Source organism: Megalops cyprinoides, chromosome 6 (assembly GCF_013368585.1).
Source record: "Megalops cyprinoides isolate fMegCyp1 chromosome 6, fMegCyp1.pri, whole genome shotgun sequence".
Taxonomy (NCBI): domain Eukaryota; kingdom Metazoa; phylum Chordata; class Actinopteri; order Elopiformes; family Megalopidae; genus Megalops; species Megalops cyprinoides.
The window spans coordinates 4034937-4060505 of NC_050588.1; the positions used below are offsets into that span (position 1 = coordinate 4034937).

General features: G+C 40.0%; 1 protein-coding gene across 1 annotated transcript in view; it reads left to right on the forward strand.

The window, feature by feature from the left end:
• The window catches only part of LOC118778691 (NACHT, LRR and PYD domains-containing protein 12-like), a 29306-nt gene extending 5544 nt beyond the window's left edge, over window positions 1–23762 (forward strand). Inside the window, exons 7-15 of the mRNA XM_036530321.1 lie at window positions 2226–2268; window positions 2860–4642; window positions 5227–5400; window positions 5981–6154; window positions 18135–18308; window positions 20678–20851; window positions 20945–21118; window positions 21256–21302; window positions 23155–23762. Of these exons, the coding sequence (XP_036386214.1) occupies window positions 2226–2268; window positions 2860–4642; window positions 5227–5400; window positions 5981–6154; window positions 18135–18308; window positions 20678–20851; window positions 20945–21118; window positions 21256–21302; window positions 23155–23693 (3282 nt within the window). The 3' untranslated portion in view covers window positions 23694–23762. The remainder of the gene's footprint in view (window positions 1–2225; window positions 2269–2859; window positions 4643–5226; window positions 5401–5980; window positions 6155–18134; window positions 18309–20677; window positions 20852–20944; window positions 21119–21255; window positions 21303–23154) is intronic.
• The last annotated feature ends 1807 nt before the right edge of the window (window positions 23763–25569 follow it).

The following is a 25569-nucleotide window of genomic DNA, read 5'->3' on the forward strand; positions in this document are numbered from 1 at the left end:
AATGGAGTGGTACTTCTCCTTGATCAGGGTGTAGTCAGTTTGGTGCAGCTGTCCAACTCCAGAGTAGGCAAAACACCCCCAGACTTGAATATTCCCACCACCATGTTTCACTGTCAGTTTGATACACTGCGGTATCATTCTCTCTCCTGTTCGTCTCCTGACATACACCCTTCTGTTACTGCCATAAATCTCAAATTTCACTAATCACTAAATAGGACTTTTTCCAGTCATCCACTGTGAAATGCTGGTATTTCTTAGCCAACCCCAAGCATTTGGCCTTGTTTCCTCTCCTGAGAAGTGGTTTAGAAACTGCGACTTGTCCTCTGAGCCCAATACAAGACAGCTTTCTTTTGACAGTACTTTTGCTGATTGGAGTCTTGCGTTCTTTATTTAGCAAATTCTGTATCTGTGATGAAGTTGCTGTTCTATCTCTCAGGAACTAAGCTTGATGTATTGATCTTCTGATGGTGTGGTCACTTTTGGCCTGCCTGATCATTCTTTGGATACAACTGATCCAGTTTCTGCAAAACCTTTCAGAGTTCCATGCACTGCCCCCTTAGAAACCTTTAGTCTAGCCATGATTTGACACTGAGAAAGCCCCTCTTTGCTTAGAATAACAATTTGACTTCTGACACTTTCACTTAGTTCTGATGCCATTTTCCCACTATCACAGTGCTACTTAGTAAGCAATGATCTGCTGGAAACTGGAGGCACAGCCATATTTATAACAGGTGAACACTGGCTGCAAGTGGAGTTACTAGGAGCCTCTGATGAGTAGATCAAATCTGCTTGAGTGTCATCTGAACACATGCTTCAATGGAAAGGATACAACTCAAGGAAATCTGACCTTTTGTACGAAGGAGTCAAGTTGATCAATGCCCCAAATTTGATTAAATTTGATTGCTGACCTAGAAATAGTGCAGAATCTTAAATATTTCTTCTTCATTTTACATGACATAACTTCTTGTGTTTTTAAACATTTCTGAATCCTCAAACTTTTTGATTATTTCCAGGTTTACGTGAAAATATTAGAGATTTTCAATGTGGTCTCAGACTTTTGCACCCCACTGTACGCACACACACACATATATATACATATATATATATATATATATATATATATATATATATATATATATATATATATATATATATATATATATATACATATACATATATATATTTTAGGCTTGGGATTGATGCCTTTTTCATGCATCAATAATCAGGAAATTTTCCCGATGATTATCAATATATATTGCCATTTTTCAGATAGAAATAAATAGGCGTAAATAAATAGACAAACCCTTAATTATCCAAGTTGTGAAGGCGTATCGGTATTCAGTGTCATATAAGGAAACACCCTCCGCTTTCTTAAGCTGCATATGCACCATAGTCTTTGTATGCTCATACATATCTCTCAACACAATGCTGGTGAAGTGTGAGCGACAGGGTACCTGAAACTCTGGTTTCATTTCCTCCAGCAGGTAAAAGTAGGAAAAAGGGACTCTACCACGTTAAGCAGCTGCATATCTCCGACTATAAATTTCGCTACACAATTTGTTAGCTTTTTGGCCTGTGATGAATCAGTTGGTAACTTCTTCCTGGTGATCAAATTTTCTGCAACTGTAGTTTGTACTAGTGTACTTTCCTTGGCTGTACATCTCTGCCATTCGCTATGATATTTGTTCATATGTGATATTAGATTGGTTGTGTTCCTGGAGAATGGCAATTCTGCCTTGTACCTTTTGCACACAGTTTTTGTTTTTTCCAGGTATTGGCCAGCTCCATCAACTCAGAATCCGAAATGAGCCCAAACATTGCTTTGTTTGCCCTTTCCCCAAAACTCTCCAATATTTTTGTCTGCCATAACATTAGCCTAGCCTAGTTTACATATACCAGCAGCACAAAAGTAGGGGCGGGAGAGGTGAGCAAGGTAACTTAGTAATAACTACACACGGCCTATAGATTGCCCCATTGTGGTCTCCGAAAGCTATTATTCCATACTACATTAAACGGAAGGCCAACTGAATGAATTGGAAAGCACACATATTAGGCGTCTAATTTAAATGGTGGCTAATTTTAATAATCAATATATCAATATTTTATAACATCCCTAATATATATATATATATATATATATATATATAATATGTATGTGTTTGCTCTGTTTGTCACTCCACAGTATTAACACAGAATAACTTTGTACATTTCATTTCATGAACCAGATGGATCTTGTTGCAGACTCACTGGAGAACGATGACCAGAACAGTAAGTTTTCCATCATTGACTGTATTCCTATTAACATATTGAGACTGACTTCAGCACAATGTACTTTTTAAAAGCAGTCAAACATTCCAAAATATAAAGAGTGTTTGAAATTATTAGTTACATAACAGTGTAGTGTTAGAGGTGTGCTTGCTTGAGAGTGTTTGTGGGGTGATAAAGTGTATTATATTTTGTATGAACATGGCTTTTTGTAGGTGAGTCTCAGAGTGAGGGGAAGAGGACAGCAAATGGGAAAGTGCTCAATAAGTCTGCGGAGAAAGGAGTTTTAGGATCAATATGTTAGGGGAGGCAAGAGTTTAGCAATCCACTTATGATAGGCTTTTAGGGTCATTAGGTTCATGGTTACATTGTGCAGAAAATTACTCTTTGTAATTATAAATTAGAAGTCATAATGCATTTTTGTCTCTCCAAATAATGGATGGATTTTGTCCTTCCAAGCATCCACATCTTGGTGTTAAGGTGAAGAAAATTGTTGATGATTAAGTTTTTTTTTTTTTTCTTAGCGCTACATCCTCTGTGATAATTTTTCATGTTATTTTCCACATTATAATTTCTCATATTTCTTCTCCTCAGATGAATCAATTTTAAGAGACCAACAAAAATTGAAAACTGACCTGAAGAGGAAGGTTGAATGCATATTTGGATATTTAGCAAAGCAGGGACACCCAGCCCTCCTCAATGAGATCTACACAGAGCTCTACATCACAGAAGGGGGAAGTGGGGGCATCAATAATGAACATGAAGTGAGGCAGATAGAGACGGCATTCAAGAGACAAACAACACAGGAGATCGCAATCGTTTGCAACAACATCTTTAAACCTTTACCTGGTCAAAACAAGTCTATCAAAACTGTGCTGACAAAGGGGATTGCTGGCATTGGAAAAACAGTTTCTGTGCAGAAGTTCATTCTGGACTGGGCAGAAGAAATAGCCAATCAGGATATTCATTTCATCTTCCCTCTTCCTTTTCGAGATCTGAATTTGAAGAAGGGGAGAGAATTCAGTCTAATGCAACTTCTCCAGCTCTACTTTCCAGAACTTAAAAAGATTGAATGTGTCGAATGTGATGAGGTCAAAGTTTTGTTCATCTTTGATGGTCTGGATGAGTGTCGGCTTCCTCTAGATTTCCAGAACAATGAGATCTGGTATGATGTAACAAAGCCAACAACAGTAGATGTGCTGCTGACAAACCTCATTAAGGGGAATCTGCTTCCCTCTGCTCTCATCTGGATCACCTCCCGACCAGCTGCAGCTAATCAGATTCCTCCTGAGTGTGTCCACCGGGTGACAGAGGTACGAGGGTTCAATGACCCTCAGAAGGAGGAGTACTTCAGGAAGAGAATCAATGATCAGAACCTGGCCAATGGAATTATCTCGCACATAAAGTCATCAAGGAGTCTCTACATCATGTGTCACATTCCAGTCTTCTGTTGGATTTCTGCTGCTGTTCTGGAGAAGTTGATGGGTGAAGCAGACAGTAGAGAAATCCCCAAAACTCTGACTCAAATGTACACACACTTCCTGCTCATTCAGACTAATGCGAAGAATCAGAAGTATCATGGAACCAATGAAACAAACCCAAAGATGATGTCGGTGTCAGATACAGAAATCATCATGAAACTGGGGCAACTGGCTTTTCAACAGCTCGAAGAGGGGAATCTGATATTCTATGAGGAGGACTTGAGAGGTTGTGGCATTGATGCTAGTGAAGCTTCAGTGTACTCTGGGGTGTGCACAGAAATCTTTAAAGAGGAGTCTGGGTTGCATCAGGAGAAAGTCTACTGCTTTGTGCATCTCAGCATTCAGGAGTATCTGGCTGCCTTGTTTGTGTTTCATTCATTTTTAACTGAGAACAGAAATATACTCAAACCAGATCAATCAAAATCTCAGAGTGACAGAATCCAGCTGTTTGAGTTACACAGGTGTGCAGTGGATCAAGCCTTACAGAGCAAGAATGGACACCTGATCCTTTTCCTCCGATTCCTTCTTGGCCTCTCATTGGACTCAAATCTGCAAGACCTTCTGAATTGGACAGAAAGCAGATTAGGGAATATTGATGAAACAGTAGAGTACATTAAGGGGAAGATCAGACAGAAGCCGTCAGCAGAGAGGACCATCAATCTCTTCCACTGTCTGAGTGAACTGAATCGCAATGCTTTAGTAGAGGAAATCCAAACTTCCCAGAGATCAGGAACCCTTTCTGATAAAAAGCTGGAACCAGACCAATGTTCAGCTCTGGCATTTGTGTTGCTGATGTCAGAGGAGGTCCTGGATGTGTTTGAATTGAAGAAGTACAACACATCAACAGCAGGTTATCAAAGACTGGTACCAGTAGTCCAGAATTGTAGGAAGGCCATGTAAGTATTATTCTATTATCAATGCTAACACATTAATTTCATAGTCACTCACTTATATTTATCAGAATCAGAGTTTTCTAGAGGGGACTAAATTGAGAAAAAGTTGCGTTTTTGATCACCATATATATATATATATATATATATATATTGTTGGCCCAGGTTAGCGTTGTTGCACACTGATCTCAGTTACAAGCGATTTCCAAATGGCACCCTAACATAAGCAGGTTTTGTTGACACTGGGTCACAGAGGTGTAAATTCACTTCTGTGGTAATTTTTAATGCTGCGGTTTCGTGATTTTTAGCAACTATCCTGTTAACTGCTTGTTTATCCATGCAGATGAGCTTCAACTTGTAAACACTTCCTTTCTTGACGCCATTTTGCTCCCCTTGACTATGAAACAATTTTGCCATTTGTGACACACCTGTAATTTGGGCACCAACTATTTGACCTCTCTCTAAACTCTTCCAGTGTAGCCTGTCATTGCTTATTATCATTACTATCACTTTATGTCTGAACACCATCAGTATCATGCTTCAAATATTGCAGGATTAACATTAAATTAACTTTGAACTCTTCTCTGCAGGCTGGACAGTATTGATCTCACAGAGGAGTCATGTGACACTGTGGCCTCCGCTCTCCAGTCAGTCACCTCACACCTGATAGAGTTAGACCTCAGCTACAATAACCTGGGAGACTCAGGAGTGAAGCGGCTCTGTGCTGGACTGAAGAGCCCAAACTGTAAACTGCAGAGACTGAGGTCAGTAGTTGTGTTAATTTCATGAGCGCCATTTTGTGGAAGATAGCATCATGAGCCACATGCATCATCTCATGTCTGTAACCTCATAGTGAAGCTACATGTTACACCAGAATACCCATTATTTCCACTGTCACCACTGCATGCCTCTGAAGTGCTTCTGTTAGACTGATACAGTTTAAAAAGAAAATGGCATATTCTAAATGTAAAAAGCAATAGTGAATGTAAAGCTGTTGTCATTGTAGTTGACATAGAAGCAGGACCAAGATGCACGCTTCGTTTTGAGAAGTAAACTAACAAGGCAGGTGTGGCCTCTATAAAACATGTACAGTGACCATAAGGGGTACTGTGGAGGTCTATTTGTAGGATGCTAATTTGATTTTATGGCAGGAAATAAAAAAATTGGACAGAACCACAGCTCTACAATTATCAGATTTAAGAACAGCAGGACATCTGACCTTCAGGCCCAAAGTGCTGCAGAATTTATAATCATCACTCTTAGTTTATCACTGAATGCCACCAGTTTTACATTTTAAATATTACAGCTTTGTATATTAAATGAATTCTGATCTCTTTTTGGCAGACTGGACAGCTGTAACCTGACAGAGATGTCATGTGACCCTGTGGCCTCCGCTCTCCAGTCAGTCCCCTCACACCTGATAGAGTTAGACCTCAGCTACAATAACCTGGGAGATTCAGGAGTGGAGCAGCTCTGTGCTGCACTGAGGAGTCCAAACTGTAAACTACAAAGACTGAGGTGGGTAGTACTGTGTGACACATCACTTTTAGCAGGGGCGGATTTAGTCATTTTGGGGCCTAAGGTGAACACAGGCATGGGGCCCTCCACATCCCTTGTTCTCCCCCTTTTTCAGTCCTTATTTATCTAAGAAAGACCTTCTTGTAACTTCAGCGGTACTTAAGATCAGAAGTCAATACCTTGCAGTATGAATGTTAAAATTACGGCTGCAGCGGTATAGAAATTTCTTTACCGTGGTATTCAAAGAATGCTACCTGTAATACTGCAACCAGACCCCCCCCCCGTGTTTAATTATTCATTCATTTGATGTTACTTGTCCCTTAACCCTTTTGCGCGTACGGTCACACCATTGTGATTTTCCATTTAGCACATATGCTAAACTGGTGCGATTAGAACACTAGATTGGGGGAGTCACGTGGGATCGCCGAACAAGATGGCTGCTCACTAGAAGTTGTCCAGAAGCCTCACCAATATAATGTAATTTATCCGTCAATATCTCCTTATTTGTGGTTATTTTCAAATTCAACAACAATCCTTTAATAGTCTTTTCGTCAATTTGACCGTCAAATACAACCTATGGCTTCATCCTCCAAATATTTCAAGCCCACACGTGGTAAGCCTTCCCTGGATGCTGGTGGTGCTAGCCCGAAAAGTTCCGAGAAGAATGCTAGCCTTGAAAACCTTTTGGCCGAAATGAGCAAGATGAGCTCCACGCTTAATACAGTGGCCGCAGACGTGTCAACGATTAAAGAAACAACAACGGAACTGAAAAACACTGTAAGTGCCATGCAAGAACGATTGACTGAGGCAGAAACCCGAATATCCGATGTGGAAGACACCACACAACAGCTTGTTAATGACCGCGAGGCACATCGTAAGCGAATCGACATGTTATGGAGCCGTGTGGAAGACTTAGAGAACCGAAGTCGCCGCAATAACATTAGGTTGCTTGGCTTGAAGGAGGGCAAGGAGGGGAACAATATAAAGACTTGCATTGAAAAGATCTTGTCTGAGGGATTAGGCATGGATATCGACAGTGAATTTGAAATTGAGAGGGCTCATCGTTCCCCTGGAATTCGTCCGGAGGAGAACAAACCTCCGAGGTTAGTAATGATTCGATTCTTGCGCTCCTCCGCGAGGGATAAAGTGCTTAAAGCAGCGAGGGAAAAAGGTGGAGCAACGTGGAGTGGATGTAACCTCTCGCTTTTCCCCGACATGACAAGAGACCTGGCTGAGAGCAGAAAAGCCTTCACAGCGGCCAAGCAACTACTGCACGCCAAGAAAGTGAAGTTCACCCTCGCCTTCCCTGCGACACTCCGGTTTACATGGATGGGGAGGAGCAGAAAGTTTCAAGATGCGTCGGAGGCTGTCGAGTTCATTGAACAACGAATGACAGAGGCAGAGAGCGATGAGAGAGACAACGTCAGTGAGGATTGATCCAGTATAGACAGTTACCACTAAGGGACACTTTGAGAAAGGTATGGTGTGGTTGGATAACTTGTGAAGCTGTCTGAACCTAGGAGACTAGTTGGACGTTCCACAGACCAGCTCAACTTTTTGTTTTGTTTTTTCCTTTTTATTTTTTATTTTTCTACATTTGGACAGATTTAACAAGGAAGAGTCTCTAGTTAAGAGTCTCTTAAGTATGACTACTGTTTCAGTTAGGGGGTTTAATGATAAGGGGGGGATTATTTTGACCAGTTTGGTCATGCTTGTTCTCTGTCTAGTTATAGACGTTTTGGAATTGTTCAGCGATGGTACAACAACAGCTTTGAAAATGATATTGTTTTATGAAGGTCAGACATATTTGAATTGCTTTTATTTGCCCATATACATTTTTATTTACTTTAAAAGCCTGAATGGCAAATAGCTCCTATGTTAAGGTAGTGTCCTGGAACATTAATGGCTGCAGTAACCCTGTAAAAAGAAAAAAAGTGCTTTCATATCTTAAACTTCAACAAACAGACATAGCATTTATTCAGGAGACACACTTAAAAGATGATGAGGCTAAAAAATTTAAAAGAGATTGGGTAGGACAAGTTTTCTACAGTTCTTTCTCAAGCAAGAAAAATGGAGTTATTATTTTAGTACACAAAAGGTTAAATTTCTCACTAGTAAAGGAATTTGCGGATGTTAATGGCAGAATTATTTGCCTTGAAACCATCATAAATGGCATGGAACTAACACTGTGTAACATTTATGCCCCCAACAAAGAAGAGCCATCTTTTTTCCATGAGGTTAATAGAATATTGGGGAATGCACAAGGACAAGTGCTATTAGCTGGAGATTTTAACCAGGTTCTTGATAGTGCATTAGATAAAAGCAGATTTTTCCAATCTTCCATACCTAAGGATAGAGCAGCTATTCATATGCTAATGAAAGATAATGGTTTGATTGATATATGGCGTGTGGTCAATCCAAGTAAACGAGACTATTCTTTTTATTCTCACTGCCATAAGTCCTATTCACGTATAGATATCATTTTAATCTCTCAGAATCTAATCAATGCTGTAATTGACAGCAACATTAATGCCATCTCTCTGTCAGATCATGCACCTGTTGTACTCTGTATAAAAATACATCCAGACAGACTCAGGCGAGGTAGATGGAGAATGAATACCTCCATGCTGCAAGATGAGGTATTTCATAATGAACTGGCAAAAGATCTATCATCATTCTTTGAGATCAATATAGGTAGCACAGACAGTATGGCAATGGTTTGGGAGGCCTCAAAAGCATATATTAGAGGTAAAATTATAGCACAAACGTCTAAAAAGAAAAAAGAGCATATTAACACCATTAAAAAATTGGAAGCAGATTTAATCATAATGGAAAGAAAACTGGCAGAACATTACTCTGATAGTCTGTTTAATAATATTTGTAGAAGTAAACTTAAATTACATGAAATATTTAACAAAAAAGCGGAATATGCCCTATTTAGGTTAAAAACAACATTTTATGAAGCAGGAGAGAAAACGGGAAGACTCCTGGCGAGACAGCTCAAAGAGCAAAGTTGTGCTCATGTAATTCCTGCAATTAGAAGAGGGGGCTCACTAGTAACATCTTCCAAAGAAATTAATGACATCTTTAAAACATTTTATGAGGAGTTGTATAGGTCAGAAGGCATGCCTAACAAACTATCACTGCAGAACTTCTTCCTTAACATAGCTCTTCCATGCTTGTCACCTGCACAGGTGGGAAGTCTTGATAAACCTGTGTCTCAGGAGGAGGTGAAGAAGGCTATTAGATCTATGAAAACAGGGAAGTCACCTGGAACCGACGGGTTCCCTGTTGAATATTATAAAGAATACATAGATATACTTACCCCTGTCTTGACTAAAGTGTATGAAGAGGCCTTTCAGAAAGGCTCTCTTCCACCATCTCTGAATGAAGCGCTCATTTCAGTGATTCCTAAGAAAGGCAGAGATCATACTGATCCTGCCAATTTCAGACCAATTAGCCTAATTAATGTGGACAGCAAAATACTGGCCAAAGTACTAGCTATGAGGCTGGAAACAGTATTACCAGACATTATACATCCAGACCAGGTTGGTTTCTTACAAGGCAGGTCGTCTACAGATAATTTAAGAAGGCTCATGCACTTAATGTGGTCCAATTCCTCTAACACTGCGCCAGTGGTGGCCATTTCATTGGACGCTGAGAAGGCCTTTGACAGGGTCGAGTGGGGTTTTCTTCACTCGGCCCTGTCAGAATTCGGGTTTGGAAATGGTTTCATGAAATGGATTAAAATACTGTATAGTAATCCTAAGGCAGCAGTTACTGTATGACTAATGGGGTGATCTCACCATTCTTTAATCTCTCCAGAGGAACACGACAGGGGTGTCCCCTATCACCACTTCTATTTACAATTGTCCTTGAACCTTTGGCGATAGCCATAAGAGCAAACTCCTTCATCAAAGGAGTGGATGGAGGTGGTAGTGAGCATAAACTAATGCTTTATGCTGATGACATTCTTTTTTTGACTAGTGACCCACAAAACTCCCTATCTGCTTTGATGAGCACTATTAGTCAATATTCTCAGCTCTCAGGCTATAAAATCAACTGGACTAAGTCTGAAGCAATGCCAGTGTCCAAATATTGTCATCCACAGGTAATCACTCAATATAACTTTAAATGGTTGCCAAAGGGCATGGTCTACCTGGGCATCAAGTTGAGCCCAGACTTTGACGAGATGATTGCCTTGAACTATGAACCACTGCTTCAAAAAATTAAGACAAACATAGGAAAGTGGGGGAAGTTAAATCTGACCTTGTATGGTAAAGTGAATGTCATTAAAATGGTGATTGCTCCACAGTTTAATTACATATCCATGATGCTCCCCCTCAGCATACCAGACCACATTTTTAAACAGTATGACAATCTCATCAAAGAATTCCTTTGGGCGGGGAGAAAACCTAGATTTAAACTGAGCAAATTATTTGCACCCAAGGATAAAGGTGGGCTAGGCTTACCCAATATTAGACTGTACAGCCTATCTTTTGAAATGGCAAAGATTGCTAAACATTGGAGTGGAATGGTGTCTGGCTTAAAATGGGCCACTATAGAAGAGACTCTTGCCACACCCTTTCATCCTATACAGACATTATCCCAACAGGTGACTAACTCTGAGGAGGATAGAAACCCAGTCTTTAAACACTCAAGGGAGGTTTGGGTGAAAATTCATAAGTTATACAAACTGTCTCATTACAAACAGCAATATGCCTCACTATGGCATAACCCAGAAATCAAAATTGGGAAACGAACAGTGTTTTGGGAAAAGTGGCTAGAGAACGGAATACACACAATTAATGACCTTTACAAAGAAGGCACTATTAAATCCTTTGCTGAGTTAGCCCAGGAGTACAATCTGCAAGAAAAGAGTGACTTCTGGAAGTATTTGCAGATCAGAAACTGCATATTAAAAATACCTCAACCAAATGACATTGACAACCCAATTGTTGACTATCTCCGATTGCCATGTAATCATAAGGCTTCAGTGTTTTACAATAGCTCGATTTGTTTGACCAGTACCTCATGTGAAAACTTAAGAATGATCTGGCAGAGAGATCTGGAATGTGACATAGACAAAGACACTTGGGAACATATTTTGGCTGATAATGGTAAATATATCAAAGAAATTAGATGTAAATTTATTCAATACAAAATCCTACACAGGTTTTACTGGACACCATGTAGACTTTTTAGAATGGGTTTAATGAATAATAATATCTGCTGGAAATGTAAAAAGGAAACTGGCACGCTTTTACATCTCATATGGGACTGTGCCATGGTTAAGCCATTCTGGTGTAACATATTGAAGTTCTTGGAGAAATGGACAACAATAAACCTCCCAATATGCCCACGTTTGTGTCTTCTAGGAGATAGAACCGTAATACCTCAACTGACAAAAGATACACACACTGTGCTGATAGTAGGGCTAACATCAGCTGCTAGAATTATACTAAGACATTGGAAGTCACCTGATAAGCCGACATTCCAAGAATGGAAAGTTTTGATGACTGAAACTGTGTCATATGAGGTCATGTTGACCAGAATAAGAGGCAAAAGGCCTGAAGTGTTGAGCAGTTGGGACTTCTTTCAAGAGTACCTTACCTCTGATCAGTGGCATAAGTGTAAGAGACTACCACATAGCTGAACATTCTCTTTGTAAATTATGCATATTAAGGTCATACTTTGTATGTTGTAAAACTTGCATGCAGATGTATACAATATATGGATATTGTCTTTATCCAGGAGCACTTTCTAATTTCTAACTTTAATGTCTGATCATGTGTTTTACTCTTTATTTTCTATATGATGTACAACATGAGTTATGTACCATCTCTGTTTAAAAAGTTAAAATAAAAACTTAAATTACAAAAAAAAAAAGAACACTAGATTGGAAAAATTCTAGCTAATTTTAGCTTTGAGGAAACAGCAATTTAACGTTAAAAATAGAGCAAATGCTAACTGAAAACTATGAGAAGCTTAAAAATGGTAATGAAAACATAATGAAACATGTAACCTAATGTGCGCTACATAGCATAAAAATAAGTTATGCGCGAAAGGGTTGCATTTCAAACACCATATAAAATGCCAAATTTAAAAGAGTTTTACGTGAGTTTTGTTTCGCATTATAATTAATAAACATGGGTATAGACAGGGGTTATCATCAGTGGTGTACTGGCCATCGGGCATACCGGGACAAATCCCAGTGGGCTGCTGCATCGATTGGCCGGTGGACCATTAAAAAATCCATAAAGTTTTTACCGGCCCTGTCTGTCTCTTTCCTGGCCCTCTCTGTGTGCCTATCATCTGATGAAATGGTTCAATTGGGAGGACTGAGAAATGAACATTTATTTCAATAACAAGATACCATCATTTCATGAATGATTTCACTGTTAAGGCATGTTGCACAGCAGTTTTCAATGTCACATGTTCGTATTTAATCCTTTACCTCGACACTGACAAAGTCACATCACGATTAGTTCAAACAGAGCTTAGTTGTGTAAGCTTATCAACAACCCGCTCGTCTAACCTAAGTAAAATATTGGATTGTCACCAGTGTTTTTTTTAATTAACACTAAATAAAACGAGACAAGTTTTCAATGTTAGCTGTGTGCCATTATCAAGGCAAGCAAGCTAACTAGCTAGCTGGCTACCTAGCGGGTTAAAGGGAACTTCAGGACCGCTGATGTCCAAGTTGTATCTAGCTGGCTAGCTAGCTGCATTAAACGCGATAATATAAAACTTGCTACGTGACGTATATTCAGAAGAATATAATCGTTTGTAAAGTCCATGCACATTAACTAATTAAGAGGTAGTCTGAGTTGTAGACAGAACTTGAGAATCATAGCCAAATATACCGGGCTGGTCCTAGCAGGTAAGTCCAGGGCTAAATTTCTTTCCCAGTACACCCCTGGTTATCATACATTGAATGTTTTCTTCCATAACATTTGTTGACAGTTGCAGTGGATCATTAGTTGTCAACACCAGACTCGCAAACCACTTCTCCTCATTGACAGTCCTCTCGATTGATTTGATTAGTCAGTCCACCAGAAGGTTACAATGACATGATGCGCTTGCTAAGTGTTACATGTATTCTCAGTGCAGAGGTCTGGGCGTTTTAGAGTTGATTTCTTGTTCTCGTGTGGAGAGATTTGGAAAAAAAAAAAACGTGTGTACTATGGACGTGATCCTTTTCAAAACTGATAGAAAAAAGTGTGTTTTCAAAAATATCTGGATACGTGCAGACAAGGGCACCGACTAAGCCAAAAGCTACATGAGGATGGACGCACTCTCAGATGGGGGGGGGGGGGGGGGGGGGGGGCTGTTATGACAGTAATGGTGGTGACGAGCACAACACCGCAGTGCACCTCCTAATACCGCGGTATGGCGGTGATGCGGTTATTGTTGCAGCCCTAGTTAAAATTAAAAAGTATTTGTTCATAATAAGAGACATGAAGCTCTGTTGGTTTGATAGCTAGCAAAGTGTGTGAAAGCCAAATTAGCTTGCTAGCTAGCTACTTGCACATTCAGCTGAAAAGTACAAATACCACCTTACAAAGACAAATATAGCTAGCTAGCTACAATACAAACAAAGCAATAAATGTAACTAGCTAGTTACTATCACATTCTGCTGACAAATACAAATATCACCTTGCAAACAAACACATAGCTAGCTAGCTACAATAAAAACAACGTAGAAACCTTGATAGCTTGCTAGCTAATTTGGCTTTCACGCACTTTGCTCAGCTGTCATATTACTAAGAGCTAGTTAGCTATCAAACTAAAAAAAACATTGGTATTGGCATCAGCTATCGGCCAAATTGTTATTTTAAACATAGGTATTGGTATCGGCTCAGAATTTCACAATTGGTGCATCCCTACTTTTCAACAGTCTGTACACCATGCCGAGCCATTTGAGTTGGCTACAGGGTTTTCGTTAAACGGTAATTACCGGTTTTTGCCTGGTAAAATTAAAAAAAAAAAAAAAAGATAAATTAAAAACTAGACGTCAAAATGTCTGGTAATAATGCTCATACAAAACATAGCTACAACGAAGGCTATTCCTAAACAGGACATTTGTGTTTTAAGTGCTTATTTATGAGTTCAGCGAGCTGTACCCCAACTGGGCCACACTGGCTAAAATTGCCTGTGTTCTGCCTGTGTCAAGTGTGCCAGCAGAGAGGGGTTTGTTTGTCGTTTGGTAGTTGTCATTCTTTCGTCAACCTAGGTGTACATTATATTTGCGTTTGTAACATAGACTGTTATTGAAACGTGACCGGTAAGTTTCAAATTTGTCCAGTAAAATAAATTATTTCTGGACACCAGCCCGGCAAGAAAAAATCCTAGCGGAAACCGGCTTGGCTACTGTCTTCCTGAATCATTTCCACAGATGCGCAGTAAGATCATGGAATAGTCCAATGTAGTGGGGAGGAGACACTCATGAATTAGGCATTCTGATGCCATTTTAGTGTATGGATTTTTAGAAAGACATAATTAATCAGCAAAAAGTAAAAAAAAAAAAAACTTAACCATAAGTTTGAGACATTTATAGGGCCCTTGGTTGGGGCTTGGGGCCTAAGGCAATTGCCGACCTTTGCCTAATGGTAAAGTCTGCCTCTGACTTTTAGAAAATACAGCTCAGTGATTATGGCTCTATACAGAGATACAGTGAAATGTTAAAAAGCTCCTTCTCTCTGTTTACTCCCCTTTTCCCCAGCCTGCCCTCTTTGTCTGCATGAGTCTCACCATTTTCTTCTTACTCTTCCATTATAGCGAAGCAGGATTAAACTCACTTAGACATACAGTGCATTCAGAAAGTATTCAAACCCCTTCACATTTTTCACATCTTCTTATGTTGCAGCCTTATGCTGAAATTGTTTAAATTCATTTTTTCCTCAGCAATCTACACTCAATAGCCAATAATGACAAAGCAAAAACAGGATTTTAGAAATTTTTGCAAATTTATTAAAAATAAAAAATTTAAATATCACATTGACATAAGTATTCTGACCCTTAACTCAGTACTTAGTTGAAGCACCTTTGGCAGTGATTACAGCCTCGAGTCTTCTTGGATATGATGCTTTACACACCTGGATTTGGGGATTTTCTGCCATTCTTCTCTGCAGATCCTCTCCACCTCTCTCAGGTTAGATGGGGACCCTTGGTGGACAGCCATTTTCAGGTCTCTCCAGAGATGTTCAATTGGGTTCAAGTCCGGGCTCTGGCTGGGCCATTCAAGGACATTCACAGAGTTGTCCCTAAGCCACTCCTGCATTGTCTTAGCTGTGCGCTTAGGGTCATTGCCTTGTTGGAAGGTCTACCTTCAGCCCAGTCTGAGGTCCTGAGCGCTGTGGAGCAGGTTTTCATGAAGGATATCTCTGTAATTTGCTCCGTTCAGCTTTCCCTCAACCCTGACCAGTTTCCAGGTCCCTGTCACTGGAAAACACCCCATAACAGGATGCTGCCATATTTCTAAAATTCTGCTTTCACTTTGTCATCATGGGGTATTTATTGTAGATTGATGAGGGAAAAAATGAATTTAATGATTTTAGCATAAGGCCACATACCAAAATGTGAAAAAAGTGAAGGTGTCCAAATACTTTCTGAATGCACTGTATATCCCCAATGACCTAGTGATATTCCTGATAAATCATTACATAATTAGCTGGTTTGGTCCCCATTTTTGAAAGGAAAGTTACTAATTGCCCAGTTTTTACTTGACTTTTCCACCACACCTTAAGATAACATGTAGGTCTGGCTTCAAGTCAAAGCAGTTAACATGAACGTTAACGTGGCACTTCATATAAATAAAGTTAGGAAAATGGGTCTAACAAGCAAGGTGTCTACTAAATGTAGCTCAGTATCTGGCTACAGCTGGCTGGTTTCCTTGCTGGCTAACTATAAAAATGTATCAGTTTATCAGAATTATGTTGTGATTAATCATTTCAAAAACTTGCCGGATTGAAAGCTGTTCAGGCACAAATAGCCTCCTTGGTTAGCTAATGTCTAACCTAGTTAGCAACATTTGCAACTGCCAACAAAAGTATCCAGAAAGTTCCAGAAGCAATAGTGAAATCCCGTTCTGCAAATTTTTGGTGGAATTTTGGAATGTTTTTCTTGTGTATAGCCTACAGAATGAATTGCCTCAATCGTATTCCTTTTTCTTAAATATCATGTCAATATTTAAGTGCCATAGTGTCCCTTTTTGGAAATAACAAGCAAACTGTCAGCAAACACATCTCTCATTGTAATTGGTGATGTGGAGAAAGGAGTCATGAAGGCTTATGTCTGGTGTATCATACATCTGGTAAAAATGGGTGTGATTTCAGGGACACTTGGCAGGGTGGCTAAAGTTAGGTACTGTTTCTGATTTTTCAAATATTCTGTGTTAGTGGTGTAAGTCACAATATAGGAGACAACAGTATATTAGTTTTACTTCTGAATTTCGGTACGATGGGATACAATATACCACGCAGCAGTTCATTTTTGCATCTAGTATTATACATACTTCAGTGTCTCTTTTGTTTTTTATTTCTAATTCTATACATTCAAAAGATGAAACCGCTCCAAACACATACACCCTCCTCCTCTTGCCCCAACCAAAAATACATTCCGTGTCCATCCACTGTATCCCCCAACTCAAAACCATTACCAACACCCACCCTACCCCAGCTCTGTTATTACCAGATAGACAAACAGAACAAATAGAATGAACAAATACATGGACATAAATATAAACAAACAGAACTGATGATAGAACAGCATAAGTACACGTCACATACAAATACACAGGACGCAGATGAATAGGATGTCAGAGATTTGGCTGCTGCTTCCTGAGATGACCACCAGGTGGCCTCATAACTTTCTGTGTTCCATGTCTCATTTAGTTAATGCCCTCCACCTGTGTTGATTTCACCTGTGTTTCTGTTATTGATGCCCTGCCCTTTGTCCATGTATTTGCTGTCCTGAGTTGCTTAGTGTGTGTGAACTCTTGTACCAAGCCTGTTTGTCTTCCCTTGAATCTTCAGTAAAAGAAACTGTTTTACTGATCTGAGGAATGTTTCTAGAGTGTTATATAATCATCTTTGTGAAATTAGTATTTATGATGATGGTAGCAGAAATAAACAAACTAATTAACAATTATAATAAAGATAAAAGGAAAATTAAAAACAAGAAGAAAGTAACTATTATTGTTAGTCTATGTATGTTTTGGTCTATGGTCTATGCCTTGCATGTGTATTTGTTTGTGGGATAGCTCACGCTTTCTTATTGGCAAATTTTAGGGATTTGAGGAGTGGTGACCAAATTTCTCATTTGTCATTCCAGCTTTGGTTTTGCATATGCACATCACAGCTAATCACAAGCATTAAAAAGGGTAGCTGCATGCATAGGAGCATGTATATTTTTATACATTTTCCTATACAAATCCATCTCAAATATGTTGGATGATTGCATTGTCTCAGCATGTGGCTGAAGTCGCACATCTAGTAAGTGAGGCTAAATGAGAACGTGACACCATTCAGGTGGCCAGGTGACCACGATGATATTCTGTTTCAGTAGCTAATCGGTTATTGATCTTTTATTAATCTTTCTGCACAGTTCTGTGCCATCATTTCCCTAGCTATCCACTTTCCAGGTGCATTGTTATAACCATGAGGAACATCTATGCAAGCTATTTAAACAAAAGGGAATAAAGTATTGTGTTTTTTAGTGTTGTGTAGTTGTTGAACACACTCTGAATCATAGTCCATTTGTTATTTTGTATTTACCTACTGTAAGGTCTGTAACGTTTATATGCTAATTACCTGATCAAATTAGAGTGCCTCCAGTTGTGCCTTGAGGACGCAGAGTAAAATACAGGCTAAATGCCTTCCAGGTCACATGGTCAGGAAAAACTAAGCATCCTACCTATAATAAAGTGCCATGTGTCTCACCCTTGCGGTTTGGGACTCTCATGTCCTTCTCTCTGCAGGCTGTCAGGCTGTCGAATCACAGAAAGAGGCTGTACTTCTCTGGCTTCAGCTCTGCATTCAAACTCTTCACACCTGAGAGAGCTGGATCTGAGCTACAATCACCCAGGAGACTCAGGAGTAAGAGCACTCTCTGCTGGACTGAAGGACTCCAGCTCTAAAATGGAAACGCTGGTGTAAGTACAGAGCAGGAATTTGTGTATAAATATTAGTCTACTCCCTTCTCTCAGCCTTATCTGTCCACATTAGTTCCACCACTCTCTTTATACTCCTCTGTCACAGCAAAGCAGGATAAAACACATTTCATTTGAGCTTTAGGATTGCCAGGTGACCAATTCCGAACCATAATATTCAGTTTCAGGAGAATCTGTACATCTCTGGTCATATGTGCCAACTGGACGCAAGCTGTCTTTTGGGAATGTTTGACCACTGTATGTGTACATTTGTGCATGTCCACACAGCCTGTTTACTTTGTAATTACTTTGAGTGTAGATCAAATATAGCGCTGCCTCTTAGCCGCTGTGATCTCTAGTGTGTCAGCTGGACATATTATTTCGCTGTTGAGCTTGAATCTGTATTTATAAACAGGATTTGGAGATAGTTTGCTTTCTGTGTGCAAGTATGTTTTGCCTTTAGTTCTCCTGCCCAAGTACAGAGGTTGTCACAATGAGATGAGCCAAATGGACAGTTGGCAATTCCAAAAACTGGGTTGCATAAAGGGGAAAAAATGTTAAAAATGTTGAGTTATAAAATGATCACACTGGTAGATGAGAGTAAATTGACATAATTAGAATAAGCAAAGATATTCTTGACATCAAAACAACCTTTATTTGTCTAAATGCTGAATGGTGCATGACATTAAAACAAACTATACATAGTTTTGATTTTTTTTTCCACAATCATGTATTCAGTTGATCAGAGCACAATTTACAATGTGGCATTTCGCAGACGCTTTTAAACCAAAGCGACTTACAGTTAGTACATCAAACAGGTTTAGCTGACTTCTTCATAGACAAAAGATCACAGTAGGAATGCAAATTAATTATTTACAGTACCGTGCTCCTGTATATCCTGCGACAATAAAACAGAAATCTGCAAACAAAACCTGCAACATAGAGACAGGGTACAGGTTTTTTTTAATAGAAACCTAACAGAAAGGATACACAATAGGGGACAGGTGGATTCTGAAAAGGTGGGTTTTCAGGCTCCTGCGGAACATGCCGAGTGATTCCGCAGTTCTGATTGGGTGAGGAAGGTCATTCCACCACCGCGGAACGAGGGCAGAAAAAAGACATGGCCGAGTGGAATGGCTGCCAGGTTCCCGAAGTGAGGGGACCGCCAGCTGCCCAGAGGAGGTGGAGCGGAGACATCTAGTTGGAGTGTATAGAGTGATCAGAAACTGAAGGTAGGACGGGGCGGAGCCTCTTGTGGCCTGGTAAGCCAGTACCAGTGTCTTAAACTGGATGCAGGCTGCCACCGGAAGCCAGTGAAGTGCAGTGAGTAGCGGAGTTACATGAGAATGTTTTGGGAGGTTGAACACTAGGTGTGCAGGAGCATTCTGAACCAGCTGAAGTGGCCTGATAGCGCAGGCCGGTAAGCCAGCCAGTAAGCTGTTGTCAAGGCGGGAGATGACTAGTGCTTGAACCAGGAGGTGGGTTGCTTGTTGGGTAAGGAAAGGGTGGATCCTCCTGATGTTGTAGAGGGAGAATCTGCAGGACCGGGTGACCACCGCAATGTGGCCTGTGAAGGTTAACTAGTCATCCAGGGTCACAGCCAGGTTTTTGGCTGACCTGGAGGGGGCCACCACAGAACCCTCAATGGTGATTGGAGCATTGATTGTTGGGGAGTTCTTTGATGGAAAAAAGAGAAGCTCAGTCTTCTCCAGATTGAGTTTAAGAGTAAAAATGAAAAAATACAATTCTTTTAAAGCTGTATGTAAAAGTGCAATAAACATTTGATTACCTTATAAAGGAGGCAACTTTTTCCACTATTTTTAATTTCAAATGTAATTGAGCAAAATATTGAATACAAATGTCAGGTAATTGTATTGCAATTATGATTCACTGAATGAAAGACTTTCAAAAGGAAAATAGCGCTTTGTTCAGCCTGTGTAGAAACCTTTTTTGAGGTGAAGTCAAAGAGAAAGGTTATGCAAATGTATTATGAAGGCTTGAATACTTTCACATACATTATTGTAGGTAATCCGTATCACCTCTATCCAAGTGGCATTTTCTCCATGACAGACTAATAGTCACAGTGCACTGTACACCCATACAAGTGCGTACATTTTTAGGTAGTATAATTTCAGATAGAGAGTGTGTGTGTGTGTGTGTGTGTGTGTGTGTGTGTGTGTGTGTGTGTGTGTGTGTGTAAAAAGTCTTCGCATAGTGATGCACTTATTTGTAAGTCGCTCTAGGTAAGAGCATCTGCTAAATGGTGTTTTGTGTGTGTATGTATGTGTGTGTGTGTGTGTGTGTGTGTGTGTGTGTGTGTGTGTGTGTGTGTGTTTATAATGAATAGAGATCTTGTCTCCTCCTGTCCACAGTTTGATGGACTGTAATCTCACAGAGGGCTGCTGTGATACTCTGGCCTCAGTCCTGTGTTCACCCAACGCAGAGCTGAGATTTCTGGAGCTCAGAGACAATGATCTGCAGGATTCAGGAGTGAGAGCGCTCTCTGCTGGACTGGAGGACCCACACTGTAAACTGCAGAGACTGGGGTGAGGAACACACTACTGCTGATGTGTGCAATCTATGTGGGTTGGCCAGAGCTGGGACAGTGAAGAGTTGTCAATATATCCTTCTCTCTGCAGGCTGTCAGGGTGTCGAGTTACAGAGAGAGGCTGTGCTTTTCTGGCTTCAGCTCTGCAATCAAACCTCTCACACCTGAGAGAGCTGGATCTGAGCTACAATCACCCAGGGGACTCAGGATTGAGAGTGCTCTCAGCACTACAGGAGGACCCCAGCTGTAAACTGCAGACGCTGCTGTAAGTACAGAGAACAGCAGTGGTGTGAGAATGTGTAGAGCTGTTCTATTGTCACAGGGCTCTAAGTTTCCACACTGCACCTTATAGCCAGGTTGTGTGTCATCAAGTTACTGTCTGTTCTTGTGCTGTTCCTACAGTGTGGACCATGGAGGAGAGAACAGGAACAAACCAGGACTAAGGAAATGTAAGTGTAGGGTAGGGCTGGGCGGTATAGCCATACCGGTATATCGAATAGCTATTTTTAGCGCAATAACAGCTATCCCTGGTATGCAGCGTTAGGTTTCTTCCCGTATTGTTTTTGCTTTAGTTATACCTGATGCGGGAGCACACCTCTACTTTTCCAAGGCCATGTGAAATGCTTCCGGGGGAAAAAACGCCACTTGTATCCAGGGACGGCAGGTGAACTGGAAACCTATTAGCTACCTATTAGCTTTGAAAAACACGTAGCATATGTTTTCACTCTTTATCTTTGTAGCAATGTGTTTCCATCTACCACATGGAAGCAGCATAGTGCTGTTATCAACATTGAATAGATACGAGCAGTGGCGGCGGGTGAGCTGGAAACAGGGGAAGCCCGAACACTACCTTTAAATCTATCATTACTTTCAACCTGTTTCCTTTTATCCTCATTAACAATAAAACAAATAATTCACAGAATAATTGACACCAATTATTCCAATAGAATAAATGATTATGCTTGCGAAACACAACTGATTGTTTGTAGTTTGTGTGTTTAAGAAAGCTACAATGTGAGATTGTTTAATTAACAAGGATGGCATTTATCGATTTAAATTACGTTAAATGCTCATGACACATCACAGCTTTTGTGAGGTCTGTGTTCTAAACGATATTGTTCATTGCACTCAACCTAACCTAAAAGTTTATTCTCAGTCATTTAAATTGATTTAACTAAATTTAGCTCCGTTTTGTAATTTGAATTTTCTAACACAAGAAAGCTATCATGTGAAACATTTAAGAGAAAACTCTGGGATTACCACTTAATTATTCAAATTGCCATCCTTGTTGATTAAACAATCTCATGCTGTAGCTTTTGTAATAGCACACAAATTTCAGACAATCTGTGGTGTTTCACAAACATAATCATTTATTCTGATGGGTGTCAATTATTCTGTGAATTATTTGTTTTATTGTTAATGAGGATAAAGGGGAACAGTTTGAAAGTAATGACACATTTAAAGGTAGCGTTCGGGCTTCCCCTGTTTCCAGCTCACCCGCCGCCACTGCTCGTATCTATTCAATGTTGATAACAGCACTATGCTGCTTCCATGTGGTAGATGGAAACACATTGCTACAAAGATAAAGAGTGAAAACATATGCTATGTGTTTTTCAAAGCTAATAGGTAAGTTAACCAACATATAGATACGAGTGAAATTTTTCTTCCCCGGAAGCATTTCATTGAACTTTGGAGGTGTGCTCCTGCATCAGGTATGAATAAAGCGAAAACAATACAGGAAGAAACCTAATACCACAAACCGGGGATGGCTGTTCTTGCACTAAAATAGCTGTACGATATACCAGTACGGCCATACCGCCCAGCCCTAGTGTAGGGATTGAGGACAAAGAGGAGAAAAGACGTTTTTCAAATTCCTCTCCTCTCTCTCCTTCTTTCTACATTACTCTTTTCTCTGTCTCCCTTCTCCTGTTTAGTCATTGTCTTCTCTCTGTCTCTTTCATATTAAGACCAGAGACACTCAAAAAACAGACACACTTTTACAGTCACTCACAGTCATACACATCTGTATCTATACAGAAGCATGTGCAAGCATGCATACTGTACCATGCTATATGCCACATACTACAGTGTGTTTATATGCCTTATTTTCTCAGTCTGTCCATTTGACAAGAGTGTATATGTACAGATAGTGTATACAAACATGCCCACATACACCAAAATAAGGAAACAAGTAAATGATACACCAATAAACAGAAACCTGTTTTTCTTTCTCTCATACATAGCAACACAGACACACACATAATTATATGAATATTAATAATAATATCTTCCTGTCTGCAGATGCCTGTCAGCTCACACTGGACCCTAATACAGTCCACAGAGAGCTGTCTCTGTCTGAGGGGGACAGGAAGGTGACAGACACACACGACCAGCCATATCCTGATCACCCTGAGAGATTTGACTCTGTGTACCAGGTGCTGTGCAGAGAGGGTCTGTCTGGGACTCGCTGTTACTGGGAGGCTGAGTGGAAGAAAGAGGGTGTTTCTGTAGCAGTGACATATAAAGGAATCAGCAGGAAAGGAGCGAGTGATGACTGTAAGCTTGGAGGGAATGTAAACTCCTGGAATCTGCGCTGCTTTTCTGACCGTTACCATGTCTGTTACAATAAGAAAAGAACAGACATACCCGCACCCCCCTCCCCCTCTTGCAGAGTAGGAGTGTATCTGGACTGGCCGGCTGGCACTCTGTCCTTCTACAGCGTTTCCTGTGACGCACTGACCATCCTGCACAGATTCCACACCACCTTCACTCAACCCGTCTATCCTGGGGTTGGGCTTTGGAACAAGAAAAACTCAGTGTCCCTTTGCCAGTTGGAGTAGACTCTTATACCTCACACACACACATACAAATATGCACACACGAACACTCAACTCATTACTCACTGTAACACACACTAACAAGCGTATGCACACGCACACTCTGTAACATGCATACATTCACACACACGCACGCACGCACGCACGCACGCGCGCGCACACACGCGCGTGTGCACATGCACACACACTGCCTCACAAACACCCCCAAGTTTACACACATGCAAGTTCATGATGCAAATAAACAGGGATCTCACACAAGCTTCAGCTATAGCATAGTGGTTAAGGAGCAGGACTTGTAACCGAAAGGTTGCCGGTTAAATTCCCCACTCAGGCTGCTGTACCTTTGGGCAAGGTACGTAACCCTCTATTGCAGGGTTTGGCAACCTTTACTATCTAAAGAGCCATTTTTGGCCAGAAAGAAAAAAAATCTGTCTGGAGCCGCAAAAAATAATGTGCTAACTGTGGAAACAAACCGTGGCTAATTCTGTGCAGGAACGAGTGTTGAAATTGATGGCTAAAGTGCATGTTTTATTTTGTTAAGTTGACGCGATCTCAGTAAGGAAACGAAACTATTGCCATTTCAGTCACACAAGTCAGTGCGTAATCACTACCAATTAGGAAAAATAATTATGCCAAACCTGGCAGCCCAGGTTAGCGGATTCTGTTGTATTTCCGACCAATAATCTGTTGTTGGTGTTAATAGTTAGACAGCGTTACTATGGAACGAAATTACCAAATCGTTCCGAGTGACCCTGTGAATAAGAAGATCATTTTCGTTTTGATATTATGGCTCATTAGCTACCATATAGGGGCATTTTGTGATGATGTGTAACCTAAACATTGCTCAATGTCACTATGATGTTAAACTTTTTGTCAATTTTTCAAGATGAAGTCAAATTTCCACTCTTGATTACAAAGGTGGACAATACAGCTGTCTTCAACTTAACTTTCTAAAGCATCTTGAGTTGCATGCACCTTCAGTCAGAAAGGTGTCTTACCTTTTAAATATGTTTATGCTCCAAAAAAAAAGCATATGGATGTTCTATGTTTTTGACAATCATCTCTGCAAATTAATAAAATTTACTATTAAGCAGATTAAAGAGTAATGTTATAATTTTATTATTTTGAAATTTTATTTTAGATTTAGAATGTTAATTTTCTATAAAATATAATACATTTTAATGTAATGTAATTTCACATCACACCAACATTTATTTTTGGCCCACGGCCCTCCATCCAGATTAATTTTTGGCCCTTCATAGGAAAGAATTTGGGCACGTCTGGTTTAGAAGAAAATATTTTAAAGGGAGCAGGGAAATTAAACTTTAATTTCTTATAGTTATGTCTTATTTAAATTAATGTTCTGTTTAATTGGTTGGGTATTCATGTGCAATTTGTTCAATAAAAGCATGTTCGAAATAATTTATTTCATTTCTTTATTCAATGTTTGGGGTCTATGTACTTAGCAGTGTACCTATTAAAGCAGGAAGCCATAGGAACTGTATAGCTAATATGCACACTTCAATATTTGTTTATCGCAAGTCATATCGTCATCGCAATATTGAACAATGTTATCGCACATCGTAGATTTTCCTCATATCGTGCAGGCCTATCATCCATAAACATGACATTAGCTTCCACTGTTATGCGGATGACACTCAGTTATACATATCAGTCAAACCTGATGTCCCTCTGAATATGTCAAACATGGAGGCCTGCCTAACAGATGTAAAGAATTGGATGGCCTGAAATTCTCCTCCTTAACTCAGACAAAACCAAAATATTGGTAATTGGCCAAAATTCAATCAGGTCCTGAGTTCTCTTTTGAAACTCACAAAACTAACACCTCTAGGACAGCCTTCTTCCATCTGAGAAATAT